This window comes from Muscardinus avellanarius, assembly GCF_963383645.1.
Source record: "Muscardinus avellanarius genome assembly, chromosome: 5".
Classification (NCBI taxonomy): Eukaryota; Metazoa; Chordata; class Mammalia; order Rodentia; family Gliridae; genus Muscardinus; species Muscardinus avellanarius.
Window position 1 is genome coordinate 122,321,395 of NC_137790.1, and position 14,356 is coordinate 122,335,750.

The following is a 14,356-nucleotide window of genomic DNA, read 5'->3' on the forward strand; positions in this document are numbered from 1 at the left end:
GAAGCCCAGGATCTTTTTTATTTGACCTGTGGTCAAAACTTCAGTGTAGCTAGTTCACTTAGGAATAGAAATTCTTTTCTTGTTTTCTTCAAAATAGAGTTTTGAATGTTCTTTGGGTAAACTCATCTATTATGTATGTCGTGGTAATGCTGTAAAAAAGGGAAAAGAATGTATTTGTATTGTAATATGTTGCCTTCTACCTATGCTGTTTAGTATATTTATAAATGAAGAGTTTCTTTGGAGTAAATAGGTTTGTAAAAAATAAGTAGTAAGGCATTTCTCATCTTTTTAGTTATATTAGCCAACAACATGTCCAGAGGATGAAGAGTTTCCCTCTTATTTTGTTTTTGTTTTTGTTTTGCGGTACTGGAGATATAACCCAGGGGCATTCTACCTCTGAGTGACACCCCCGGTCCTATTTTTTTAATTCTTTATTTTGAAACAGGGTCTCACTGAGTTGCAAAGAGCCTCCCTAAGTAACTGAGGCTGTCCATGAACTGCGATTCTCCTGTCTCAGCCTCCCTCTGGGATTACAAGTGTGCGCCACCATACCGGGCTTGAAGGTTTTTGGGTTTTTTTTCTTTCCCTTTGGGTAGTTATTTATATATGGGACAGCCCATTAGGGTGTGTGTGTGCTATGTATGTTAAGTGTTTCTTGGATGATGTCCAGGAAAGAGTGTTTGAGGACATCTCATGGCTCAGAAAGCACTCTCTGCTGATAATGAAATTTTAAGTTTTGCAGAGTGCTAGTTCCATATCTTGTGTTTCCAACAGTCAGAGCAGTGAGAAACAGTGTGTGAGCCTCCCAGAGTCACCATTGTGAAGCCTTTTGTATATAGTTGGTGTCTGCAGATCAGAGCTAGTGATGCAGATTATGCCAAAATTATTACATTAAAATAAAAACTTAACTTATGTGCATTCTTAGGTGTTAAATAAACTGCATTAAGGGAGTCTTATTTCTGTGTTTGGATCCTTGAAATCTTAATTATCTTTTTAGCTTTGTGAGTGGTTAGTCATGGGTCTATTATCCTCAAACTTGAATAATGTAGTTAAGAAAATTATTACGAGTTTCTGGGATTGGGGCTTTTACGCTATAAATTTATATAACTGAACAGAAAATGAAATAAAAATACCTATGCTTACAGTTTTTGTGTGACTGTAAATTCAAAGCAAGTCTACAAATGAGAGTTAAACAACAAAGCCAACCCTATTCTTTTTTTTTTTTTTAAGAGTTTTATTATTTACTGAACCTGGGGCATATTAGATTTACAACCATTCTTAAATTTAAATTTTTAAATTTTGAGGTGTTATGCTAAGCGCACATGCGCGCACACACACACACAAATAATTGTCATGAAAAATTGTCATAAGGTGAAACCCAGTCACCTTTTCTATAATAAAACTGTTGCAGGAAGCCATCCTCAGCTGAGATCTTTGAAGATGAGGCCGATATTGGTGCCCAAGGTGACCCACTCAAGAAGCACTTCGATGCTGATGAAGTAGCCTTTGGCTGTGGCCAAAAGAGTGGCCAGGAAAGCCAACCCCTTTCTAATTGAGCATTATTTTAAAGTGGCAGGTGGTGTTTGGCCATAACTGTGTTGCTTTTCATGGAGTGCAGTGGTCTGACCTCAGGTCAGGAATTCTTTTGACTTCAGCGAGTCTGTTTAGTTGCCAGCCAAGTGCTCATTGTTCTTCATTCCCTTCTTTATCTAAACTCCTGCAAAATCTATTTCTGTGCAGTCCTTTCTAGTGGCGTTTGAAATGAAGATACCATTTGTGGGTTAAATCAGTTGGTATTCTCTTTCTTTCTTTGGTGGCACTAAGGATTGAACCCAGGGCCTCAACATCTCAACATGCTAAGCAAGCCCCTGTCACTGAGCTGTACTCCCACCTACTGTTGTTTGTGTGTGTTTGTGTTTCTCACTGGAGACTGAACCCAGGGGCATTCTACCTATGATCTACACCCCAGTCCTATTTTTTTTTTTTTTAACAGTCTCACGAAGTTGTGGAGGGCCTTCCTAAATTACTGAGGCTGGTATGAACTTCCTCCTGTCTCAGCCTCCCATGTACTGGGATTACAGGTGTGCTCTACCATGCCCAGCTCTATTCCTTTTTTATTAAACCTGCTTGACAAAATGTTTGGCTTAAAGCATTGGTTTTGTTGCAGAAATTCTGGTTCTGCCACTTCCTACCTGTGTCCCATTGGTCAAGTCACTTGGCCTCTCTGACCCTTGGGCCCCTCGGGTATAAGTGATGATAAAGACAGCACCTTTTTTGTGGGTTTGTGGTGAAGAACAAGTGACCCACCTACAGTGCTTAAGGTGAGCCATGAGCCTGGTGCTTCAGTGTTCCATAGTGTGGCACCCTCTCAGTCATAAAATCAGATGTGGTCCCTGAAACTGGAATGCCCTGGTTGTGAGCTGCCCAGAAGAACTCTGCATGATGGCAAGGTGATCCATGCCTGCGCTCTCCAGTGCGGCAGCCACTGTCTACAGAGGGCTGATGAGTGTTGCTGAGAAACTGAGCTTCAGATTTTATTTTATTTTAATCAGTTCCAAAATAGCCACGGTTAGTCATTACAGTATATAGACAGTATAGATGTGGAGTATGTAGTGTAGATGTTACATTACTGTCAAATTGAAAGCAAGTTTAGAACATCTCGTGGAGAATTTCGCATACCGTAGTGTTGGGGATCTCTTCTCAGTGACTGGCGAGTGGCACTTATGATCTGATAGGTGTTTTTCTCTTCATCCCTCCACCATTTTGTTTTCCCTAGCCCACCTAGAAGCTCTTGATCACTGAAAGACTGTTAAAAGGCCGTTAGTCAGGCATATTCTCACCTGGGCACGTTAGCCAATTTGCCTGCTCCAAGCTGACATCTCCTGCCAATGCTGGCATTCACCTCATCCAAACCACTGAGATCTGAGTTGAGCCACACGCCCGTGAATCCCCGTTTACCTCCAGTGCTCTACAGATAGTTTTGAAAGTGGCTGGCCTCTTCCCTCTGTGTTCTTGAGGAAGGTTTCAAATTGAAGTGGGGAATTGTTTGCAAATAGATAGCCATGCAGTGTTTTTCCTATAAATAGTAGCTTGTGCTTACATATATTTACTGTGTATGTAAAATCTTATTCTGTCTTTTTTTTTGGGGGGGGTGATATGGAACCCAGGGGCATTTTACACCCCTCAGCCCTTTTTTATTCTTTTATTTTGAATCAGGGTTTCACTACGTTGCAGAGAGCCTCATTAAGTAGCTGAGGCTGGCTGTGAACCTGAATCTGCAATCCTTCTGTCTCCCAAGAACTGGGGTTACAAGTGTGCACCACCACGCCTGGCCGTTATCTGTGCTTTTATGTTGCCAGTAGTGGTGAAAGCAATGACCTGTGTGTGTTTTTGTTGTTGTTGTTGTTGTTGTTGTGCCGTGGATTGAACCCAGGATCATTCTACCTCTGAGCTGCACCTCTAGCCCCATTTTATTTTATTTGGGAATAGGGTCTCATAAAGTTTTTGACAGCCTAAGTTTCTGAGGCTGGCTTTGAACTTGGAATCCTATCTCAGCCTCCCGGGTGTACCACCATACCCGGCTCTTTGTGTCTTTTGAGTGACAAAATTAGTCACTATTACTTTGCATCAGTCATTTTTAGATGTTACTTATTTTACCTGGAACTCCCTTTTCTTGGATCACCTCAGTGATCCTGTTTTCAAGTAACTGTCTATAGTCATAGAGGTTTAAGGAGAGAACATGGTGATCCAGGGAAAAAAGTTAGCTTTTCGGATTGTGAGTTATTAGAACAAGAGCTTCAGACTGAATTTTCAAATTACTTGACTTTTACTTTTTATTTGGAAATTGGCAGAATTAAAAACTGTGGATTAAGCCAGGCGTGGTGGCACACACTTGTAATCCCAGCATTTGGGAGGCTGAGACAGGAGGATCGAGGACAGCCTCAGCTATTTAGTGAGGCCCTTTGGAACTCACCGAGACCCTGTTTCAAAATAAAGAATAAAAAAAATAGGGCTGGGGATGTAGCTCAGAGGTAGAATGTCCCTGGGTTCCATCCCCAGTGTCTTCCCCCCCACCTGTACCCAGTAAACCCAGTAAACCCCCTGTGGATTACTTTGGTGGCGATATCCTACCCTCACCCCCAAGTAAGAACACAAAAGAAAGGAATCTTTCCAAAATAAAATCCACAATAAAATTCTACAATAAGGCCATCATTTTCAAAGGAATAAGTAAAAATGACTTAATACATCTTTAATTTAAATGAAGAGTTACTTTATTTTGGTACTTAAATGATAATCATGTTGGTTTTCTGCCTCCTAAATCACTTCCAGATTTGAGTTTACACATAAAAGGCAATCAGGTGGTGCGGGCCAGTTTGGAAAGGTGATAGGTGTACTGGAGCCGCTGGACCCAGAGAACTATACCAAGTTGGAGTTTTTAGATGAAACCTTCGGGTCAAACGTCCCAAAGCAGTTTGTGCCTGCTGTAGAAAAGGTAATTTTAAGCTTTACTACATTTTTTAATGTATTGAAGACAGTTTATTTGTTATTTAATCACACTTTATTATCTCTTCCGTTGTCTGTGATGGTTTGCTTTAGTTTACTGTCCTGATCCTAACTGTTGGTAAGTTTTCCATTTGAGTGTGTGTGTGTGTGTGTGTGTGTGTGTGTGTGTGTGTGTGTGTGTGTTTTACTAGGGTTTGAAACCAGGAACTTCCTACCTCTGGGCTATACTCCCAGCCCTATCTTATATTTTATTTTGAAATGATGTTTCAGTAAGTTGCTAAGGACCTATAGTGGGATTATAGGTATGCACTACTGTGGCTGGCTTTTATCTGATTTAAAATGATCTATTTTTTAATCATAGTCATCATATTTCTCTCCATAAATTGAAACTACTACATTGATTGTAATTAGAAATTAAAACTTGTGTATCCCTTAGAGACTTAAGAAAATTTACGTGTGTACTTTTTTTTTTTTTTTTTTTGCTGTACTAGGGGTGGAACTCAGGGGCATTGTACCTCTGAACTACATCCCCAGTCCTATTTTTTTTTTTTTTTTTTTTTTTTTTTTTTTTTGGTGGTACTGGGGTTCCTGGAAGCCCTTCTACCTCCGGGCTACACTCCCAGACCTACTTTTACATTTTTGTTTGGAAACGGTCTCCTAAGCCAGCGCGCGCGGCTGGCTTCGAACCTGCGCGATCCTCCTGTCTCTGCCTCCCAAGCGCGGGGATTACAAGCGTGCGCCACCACGCCCGGCTGCCAGTCCTATTTTTTTTTTAGTATTTTTATTTTTTGAAACAGGGTCTCACTGAATTGCGAAGGACCTCACTAAGTGTAGCTGAGGCTGTCTGTGAACCGCAATCCTCCAGTCTCTGCCTCCCGAATGCTGGGATTATAAGCGTGCACCACCACACCCAGCTTGTGTGTACTATTTTATTGGAATGCCACATTAAGATTTCTAACATCAGAGTGCCAAGTCATTTTTACTTAATGTGCTCCTCAGTAAATCACTGTTCACACTAATTTTAAATTTATAAACCGAGAGTAAAATACTTAAACCTGTCCCCTTCATAAAATTGAAATCAGATAAGATTGTCAATTTCTTTGAAAATTGTGAGGTGCTCTGCATACATGTAAGGGGTTAAGATTTTTTCTGCTTTTCACATCACTTTAAGGCTGTTGTGTACTTCATACTTCAAGCAATTGTTTATTCTTATAGACTGATGGTTTTTTTTTAACATTTTAACTTAAAAATTCTAATTAATAGGATTTTGGATTCAGTGGTGGTAGAATTAGCTGTATCTGAGCTATACCCCCAGCCCTATTTTTTTTAACTCTTTTTTTTTTTTTTTTTGGTGGTACTGGGGTTCCTGGAAACCCTTCTACCTCCAGGCTACACTCCCAGACCTATTTTATATTTTTATTTGGAAACAGGATCTCTTAAGCCAGCACAGCTGGCTTTGAACATGTATGATCCTCCTGTCTCCGCCGCCCAAGCGCAGGGATTACAAGTGTGCACCACCACGCCTGGACTGATATTTTTTTATCATACAAAATTTACAGTTTTGAAACATCAAATATAAAGTACATTACATGAGCTGGGCGTGGTGGCGCACGCTTGTAATCCCTGCACTTGGGAGGCTTAGACAGGAGATTGCGCAGGTTCGAAGCCAGCCGCACTGGCTTAAGAGACCCTGTTTCCAAATAAAATATAAAATAGGTCTGGGAGTGTAGCCCGAAGGTAGAAGGACCCTGGGTTCCATCCCCAGTACCACCAAAAAAAAAAAAAAAAAAAAAATTAAAGTACACTACATGTGCAGCCATGTGACTGTTGCCTGGATTGTTGGAATTCTACATGACTAAAAAGAATTGGAAACTTATCAATTGTATGCTTAAATATGGGTAGTTTGTTTTATCAGTTATACCTCAAATAAGCTGTCTTTTTAAAAAGAAATTACATTTAGAAGCCGGGCATGGTGGCACACACTTTTAATCCCAGCACTTGGGAGGCTGAGACAGGAAGATCACACAGGCTCAAAGCCAGCCTCAGCGACTTAGTGAGGCTCTCAGCAACTTGGTGAGACCCTGTGTCCAAATTAAATATAAACTAGGTCTGGGCGTACAGCCCGGAAGAAGAAAAGCCCCTGGGTTCAACTGTCAGCACCACACACACACACACAAAAAATTGTATTTGGAAAAGTAAAATTGCCTTTTAATGTAAATTCTCACTGGCATTGCATAACTACACCAGTGAGGCAGAGCCGCAATGGCTGTGTAGCTGAGGCTTCAGACATAGCTATGAAGCAAATACCAGTTTTGATGCAAATTTTTTTTTAGGGAATTCCTTAGTTTTGCTTTTCCTCTGTTTCTTCATTGTGAAATCAAGGTCATACTGTCTCTATTGGAGTGCGAGAGTTAAGTAATTCCTGAAGTTCTAAGAAAATGATTATTAGCACTCTCAGCATCACTTTCCTGCCAGCTCACCCCTTTACCACTTTTCCAAGTGATGTCTCATGTAGCTGCCACAGTAATGAAGCTTAACTAGTAAAGATGTTACTTTAAACTTTAAAAAAATTCTCTTTTGAGAGATGAAATACAACGTACATCATAAGACCATTACGCTTCTCGACAGCTCAGTGCGTTTTTGCATTTGATACTTTTTGTAATGCATCCTCAGGTGAGATCCACTCGTTCTAGAAGTTGTGTTTATTCATTCATAGGGGTTTCTGGATGCCTGTGAGAAGGGCCCTCTCTCTGGTCACAAGCTTTCTGGGCTCCGGTTTATTCTACAAGATGGTGCACACCACATGGTTGATTCCAATGAAATCTCTTTCATCCGGGCTGGGGAAGGTGCTCTTAAACAAGGTATGTTGTGTTCTAGCACCTACAGCTGTACTGTATCTATTTTTGCTGATAGAACATCAGAGCCTCAGAAAGTAGGTGCAGTTTTTAGTCTTCTCCACCCAGAGAACCAGGCATCACAACCAAGGAATCTGCTAGGTAGTAGACACAAATATAGATTGAAGTGAAGGTAACATATCATGTTCTCTTTCTTGCAAACTTCAAAGCCTACCCTATTTTAATAAATTATATGGGCTTTTTCAAATGTTTAAATTCATTGAAAATCTCGAGTTGTTTTTAATAGAGAAGGCAACTACTCAGAATTCTAAGAAATACTTTAGATATATTAACTGGTTTTTTTTGCGGGGGCAAAGGGGGTCTTTATTGAACCTAAGGGCAATCTACCTTTGAGCCATTCTCTGCTCCCCCTCCCCAGCCCTTTTTATTTTTTATTTAGAAATTGGGTCTCACTGAATTGTCGTAACATTGCTAAACCTGTGATCCCCCTACCTCAGCCTCCCAAGTACTAGGATTAAAGGCATGTACTACCATGCCTGACTTGAGCCATATTTTAAATTTTGTTTCTGAGATTAATCAGTGATGTATCCTAAAACTGAAATGGGAAATTGAATGTTCTCTTTGGCCATGTTTTATGCTACATATGTGGCTATTACCATGCTTTTCTGTGGCAATTTTTCTTTTGCAGTACTGGGAATGGAACCCAGGGCATTCTACCTCTGAGCTAGACCCCCAGTCCCATTTTTTATTCTTTATTATGAAACAGGGTCTCAGTGAGTTGTAAAGGGCCTCACTAAGTAGTAGTTGAGGCTGTTCTCGAACCACAATCCTGTTTTGAGCCTCCCAAATGCTGGGATTATAAGCATGAGCCACCACGTCCGGCTTTCTGTGGCAGATTTTTAAAGCGGTCCCCGGCCTGGTCTCCCTAGAAACACTAACCGCACCAGTAACCACCCTGCAGGAAAAATAAAAGCCTGGCCATGTTTTGTCGTTAGTTTATTTAAACAGCAGTGTACTTGTTTGGTCTTTCCTGTTATGTGCCAGGCTTTGAGCTTGAATCCTGGCTCTGCCTCCTTAGGGCGTGGGAGTGGGGAGGTCATCTAAGCTTCCCCACTGTGCTCGGGGAGAATAACCCTACAAGTATTAAATGGGAATTCATTTGAAAACTCTTGCACAGACACATTTGGGCACAGTGAATGCCAGTCCCTCTTCTTGCCTTACTGTTTGGTCTGTCACTGTGCCCTGCTACCATCCCCAGCCAGTGTCTCGAGACTGTGAGTCAAAATAATGTTTATGATGACTTAGGTGCTGTGTGCCCTGCCAAGTATATGAGTTACCATGAGCATGAATTACCGTGTCTCAGCTTCACAGTGACCTGACAGCTGAGAAACTTGAGGCTCAGAGCAGTTGATTGAAGACCCGGGCTTACATGCTAGTTAGTACTGGAACTTTTCATGTTAAACCCAGGCCAGACTCACAGTCCTTGACCCCCTCCTCACACAGCCACTCGAGCCCCTGGCCTGGTGATAGAGATGTTATTGGTAGTGGGTTGAAGTGGAGACATTGCCATTGTCTACTGACCACTGGTTTAAAGGCTCTGTGGTGGTATTAATGTTTTCACTTACAACCTTAGGGAGCTGCAGACCACATAAACCTGCTTGAGGAAAAGTTGCTTTTAGTGCTTAGCTGCCAAGGACAATTAAAGTGACAGGTGAATTAGCTCTGCGGTTTTGTCATGTGGGATAGAGTCACAGGAGGACATGGAAGATTCATTTGGAAGTCAGTCAGGAGATGGAGTTGGGATGAAGGGGAGTTAAAAGGAGGGTGCAGGATGAGGGCATGTGAAACAGGACTAGACCAGCTATGCTCAAGAGTTGAGTGATGAGAGCGCTCTACTTTCCTTTAAAACATGACCCCTTGCTGGGCATGGTGGCGCACGCTTGTAATCCCTGCGCTTGGGTGGCTTGAGACAGGAGGATCGCACAGGTTCAAAGCCAGCCTCAGCTACTGAGTGAGGCTCTCAGCAACGTAGTGAGACTCTGTTTCCAAATAAAGTATAAAAAATAGGGCTGGGGGTATAACCTGGAGGTAGAATGCCTCTGGGTTCTATCCCCAGTACTGCAAAAAGTAAATTAATAAAAAATATGACCCTTTATAATCTAAGTCTAACTCATTGAGAACACTAGATAATCTGAGTTTGCTCATATCTTTCATTCAGGGTCCTTTTTTCATATTCATTGTATGCTTTTGGAGCCCAGGAAGCTCTGCTATTGGGCTAACCCAAAAAATTATAAAAGTGGAGCTTTTCTGCAGTCTAGAATTGTTAGTCTGATAGAGATACCTGTGTCGAGGTTAGCAGGGCTGAGCCAGTGAGGCTTAGGAGTTGGTAGTAGTATTGTAAGTTCACTTATCCCTTTTTTTTTTTTTTTTCAGAACAAAATTTACTAATTAGAACTAATTTAGTCAAGGTAGATGTAAGGTAAAATATTTTTTGAATTGTTAATATTTCTTTAAGCTGGGCGTGGTGGCAGTGCTTGTAATCCCAGCATTTGGGAGGCTGAGACAGGAGGATCGCAGTTCACATTACAGCCTCAGCTACTTAGTGAGGCCCTTTGCAACTCAGTGAGACCCTGTTTCAAAATAAAGAATAAAAAAAAAGGGCTGGGGGTGTAGCTCGGAGGTAGAATGCCCCTGGGTTCTATCCCCAGTACCCAAAAATATATATATAATTTTAAATGTGAATATTGTTGGTCTTCTGTATCCATGGGTTCTGCATCTGTGGATTCAACTAACCACAGATTGAAAATACTTGGAAAAAAAATTCCAGAAAACAGAACTTGAGTTTGAGGTGTGCTTGCGGCTGTGTGAACGGGCAGCTGTGGCCTCCCACGGGTCTGCAGACCTTCTCCCACGCCCCTGTCAGAGCACCACTTGCCCTGCTTCTCAGGCACCACGTTGTTGGGCCTGTGGTGGTTGAGACTGTACTGAATGTGTACACGCGCTTGTCTTCATTTCCTCAGCAATATGGTAGAACAGTTGCATGGCAGTTGCACTGTATTGGTATTTTAAGTAATACAGAGGTGATCTAAAAAGTATATGGGAGGATGTATATAGGTTATATGTAAATAGTGGGCCATTTTACGAGAGTGACTTAAGCATCCGTAGGTTTTGTGATCCATGGGAAGTCCTGGAAGCAATCACCCACTGATCCTGAGGGGTGACTCTGTATCCTTAAACCAATACTGGTTTTATTTTTATTTACTTTGCGGGGGGCAGTACTGGGGATTGAGTCCAGGGCCTTGCACACGTTGAGCTAAGTCCTCAGCCCCTAACGGGTTCTTAGGAGAAATGCTTTAGTGAATATGCAAGGATGATTGCTAATTGGCTTATTATAAACACAGTGATGTTTCTGGAAAAGTGAAGATTATTTTAAAACAAAATAGTTTCATTGTTATCTTTTTTGTGTCTTGGTTGGTTGGACCCTCAATAGCACAACTTCCAAATTAAGTACAACTGTTTGAAGTTTTGTAGTACTCTCTGTGGTTACATTTGATATCAGTGAGATGTGTCCTGGTAATGTATTAAATGGGATAGAAAACAAATACCGACATACTAAGTTTTAGTATTGAAATGAAATTTGACATTTAGTTCAGTATCTTTAGTTTTTAATTTTTTGTGGTACTAGAGATGGAACTGAGAGGCATTCTACTTCTGAGCTACACCCTCAGCCCTATTTTTTATTTTCTATTTTGAAACAGGGTCTCGCCAAGTTGTGGGGGGCCTCAATAAGTACCTGAGGCTGTATGTGAACTGCGATCCTCCTGTCTCAGCCTCCCAAGTACTGAGATTAAAAGAGTGTGCCACCACACCCAGCTCCAGTTTCTTTATTTTGTAGGTGAAGAAACTTTGACAGGCTCTTTTTTAGAAGACATATAACTTGATAGAGGTACAGCAGAAACTAGAAATTTGGACATATGGTTCTTAGTCAGGTGGTAAAGTTGTTCAGCTTAGAAAAGGAAAGTTAAATCTCAGACATGACTTGATTGTTGTCTCTAAGGATGTGAAGGGTACCCTTTGCAGCCTTACCCACTCTGTGATAACAATGATTTTCTTAGAATAAAAAGTCACTTGTGTTGGCATGGTGCTACACACTGGTAATCCCAGCACTTGGGAGGCTGAGTTAGGAGGATCGCAGGTTCACAGCCAGCCTCTACTACTTAGTAAGGCCCTCTGCAACTTAGTGAGACTCTCTTTCAAAATACAGAATAAAAAATAGGGCTGGGGGTATAGTTTGGAAGTAGAATACCTCTGGGTTCAATGCCCAGTAACCTCCCCCCCCCTCAAAAAAAACATTCTGACCTGCCAGAGACCAACAAGAAAGAATGGGTTTACCGTGGTCAAAGACCTAACAAGCACTTGGGAGGCTGAGACAGGAGGATTGCAAATTTAAGGCCAGCCTCAGCACCTTAGACCAGTCTTAAAAAACACTGGGTGTGTAGCTTGGAGGTACCGTGCCCTAGGCTCCATCCCTAGTACCACAAATAAAAAAATAAAAAAGGTTTAACAGTCATGTCTTTCCCCCTGAAGATGTCCAGAGAGATTATGTAACTGAATAATGTGTATGGTAAAGGACTTGATGATTAGATGATGTTTTAAGATTCTTTTGTAGTCTCTGAAGTTTAATGAGTTTTAAGGATAAAAATAAACGGTCACGGAAGCCAGGCGTGGTAGCCTGTGTAATCCCAGCATTTGGGAGGCTGAGACTGGAGGATCGCGGTTCGCGGATAGCCTCAGCTACTTAGTGAGGCCCTTTGCAACTCAGCGAGACCCGATTTCAATATAAAGAATAAAAAATAGGGCAGGGGCTATAGCTTGGAGGTCAAATGCCCCTGGATTCCATCCCCAGACCCGCAAAAAAAAAAAATATGGTCATGGAAATACCAATATAAGAATTAAGTGTTGTTCTTTTGGAATTTCTACATAAAGACTTCTGCTACTAGAAAAATGAGTCCAGATCAAATATTTGAAGCTCATTATTTGTGTATGTACCTTTGGGAAAATGCCATCTGTCTCCCTTTCATGGAGCTGAAAAGGGAAAAGTTCAGTTTGTTTACTGATAAACTTTTTTTTTCTTAATCACAGCCTTGGCAAATGCAACAATATGTATTCTTGAGCCTATTATGTCTGTGGAAGTTATAGCCCCCAATGAATTCCAGGGGGCGGTAATTGGAGGAATTAACCGGCGGCACGGGGTGATCACGGGGCAAGACGGAAGTGAGGACTACTTCACACTGTATGCGGACGTAAGAGCTGTTGATCACTGACAACCTTGCATTTTGATTATCCACAGGAGGAAAGCAGTTAGCTCTTGTTTGTGGAATTGTAGAACAAATTTACACATTTTCTGGTTGAATTTGTGGCTTCTAAATATGTGGCAATTTCTATAATTTGCTGTTAAAGCAACTCTTAAGTACAAAAGCAAAAAACATACATTTCATCTTGGCCTTTTGTATACATGCCGTTTTCTTAGGAGTATAGTTATTTTTCTTTCTCATTTTATGCTTACTTGCATTGCTGACTCTAGTTACTTCTAGTTTATTGAGATACTGTATAATCCCTTTGCCTGTATCTGTCTTGACTTAAATGTCATGGCCAAAAAGTGTTAAGCACGTTGCAGAGGGCCTCCTGCAGGATACCACTGTTAGCGTATCACTGAAGCCAGATAGAGACCAGCCGAGCGCTTGCCTAACATGCAAGAGGCCCCGGTTCCATCCCAGCGCCACAGGAAATCTGTGTTAGCTTGTCACAGAAGATGCTCAAGCCTCGTGCAGAGCTTGGAGGGGGTGAAGAAGGAAGGCCCTCCATGGCATCTCTTCTGTGGAACCGGAATGGTTTAGCTTCCAGTTGTGTCTGACAGGCAAAATCATTTTGAAATAGTGTTTCCATGTTGAATAAAACAAATATTTCTCTTTGGCTTTTAATTCTTTGAAACAAAAAGTAGTGAGGCATTAAGTGGTTAATATCCTATATTTTTCTGATATTTTTTAGTAAGCAGTGCTAAATTACCTATTGTGTTTGTTTCTAGGTTCCTCTGAATGATATGTTTGGTTATTCCACTGAACTTAGGTCTTGCACAGAGGTAAGCAAGTGTTTAAACTTCACTCTAAAGCTGGGTGTGGTGTCACTTGCCTGTATCCCCAGTACTTGGAAGGCGGAGACAAAGGATCACAGGTGAGGATAGCCGCAGCAGTTTAGCAAGACCCTGTTTCAGATAAATAGGGCTGGAGGTGTAGCTCAGAAGTGGAATGCCCCTGGATTCAATCCCCAGTACCACACACAACAAAATATATGTATATGGTCTTCAGAAGACCACCCCACAAAATGATTAAATTTGTGAAATTCTGATTTAGCATGAATTGATGACTACGCAATAATATCTCTTTTTTCTCTCTTTTTCAAACCCCTAGGGAAAGGGAGAATACACAATGGAGTATTGCCGGTATCAGCCATGTTTACCTTCCACACAAGAAGACCTCGTTAATAAGTACTTGGAAGCTACAGGTCAACTTCCCGCCAAAAAAGGAAAGGCCAAGAACTGACTTTTCTCGTGTCGAGTTAATTGTAATTGAATCCGCAGGTCTAGATATGATGGATTCTGGTGAAATGAATTCAAGTTGCGGAGACAGATTTTAGGAGCCCCTTCATATTTCACATTCAGGAGCTTCTATTATGTTCAGAGATAATTCTGTGTACAGCATAACTCTGTTGATTGGTTTTAGTTCATTGAAAAACCTCAAAATATTACTGAAATAAATATAATATTTAAGAGAGAAAAAGATTAATTTCAGTTATACTGAGTTTAGAATGTGTGTAAATGGTCCCTTTTTTTTTTTTTTTTCGTACTGGGGATGGAACCCAGGGGCATTCTACCTCCTCCAAGCTACACCCCAAGCCCTATTTTTATTATTCTTTATTTTGAAGCAGGGTCTCACTGAGTT

The 14,356-nt window shown here is 41.2% G+C and overlaps 1 protein-coding gene across 1 annotated transcript in view; it reads left to right on the forward strand.

Moving 5' to 3' along the window:
- Window positions 1-13,957, forward strand: part of GFM1 (G elongation factor mitochondrial 1) — a gene marked incomplete at both ends in the record, with an annotated part of 54,176 nt that extends 40,219 nt beyond the window's left edge. Inside the window, 5 exons of the mRNA XM_080695763.1 lie at window positions 4,330-4,492; window positions 7,220-7,364; window positions 12,501-12,661; window positions 13,444-13,497; window positions 13,826-13,957. Of these exons, the coding sequence (XP_080551889.1) occupies window positions 4,330-4,492; window positions 7,220-7,364; window positions 12,501-12,661; window positions 13,444-13,497; window positions 13,826-13,957 (655 nt within the window). The remainder of the gene's footprint in view (window positions 1-4,329; window positions 4,493-7,219; window positions 7,365-12,500; window positions 12,662-13,443; window positions 13,498-13,825) is intronic.
- Window positions 13,958-14,356: the final 399 nt, after the last annotated feature.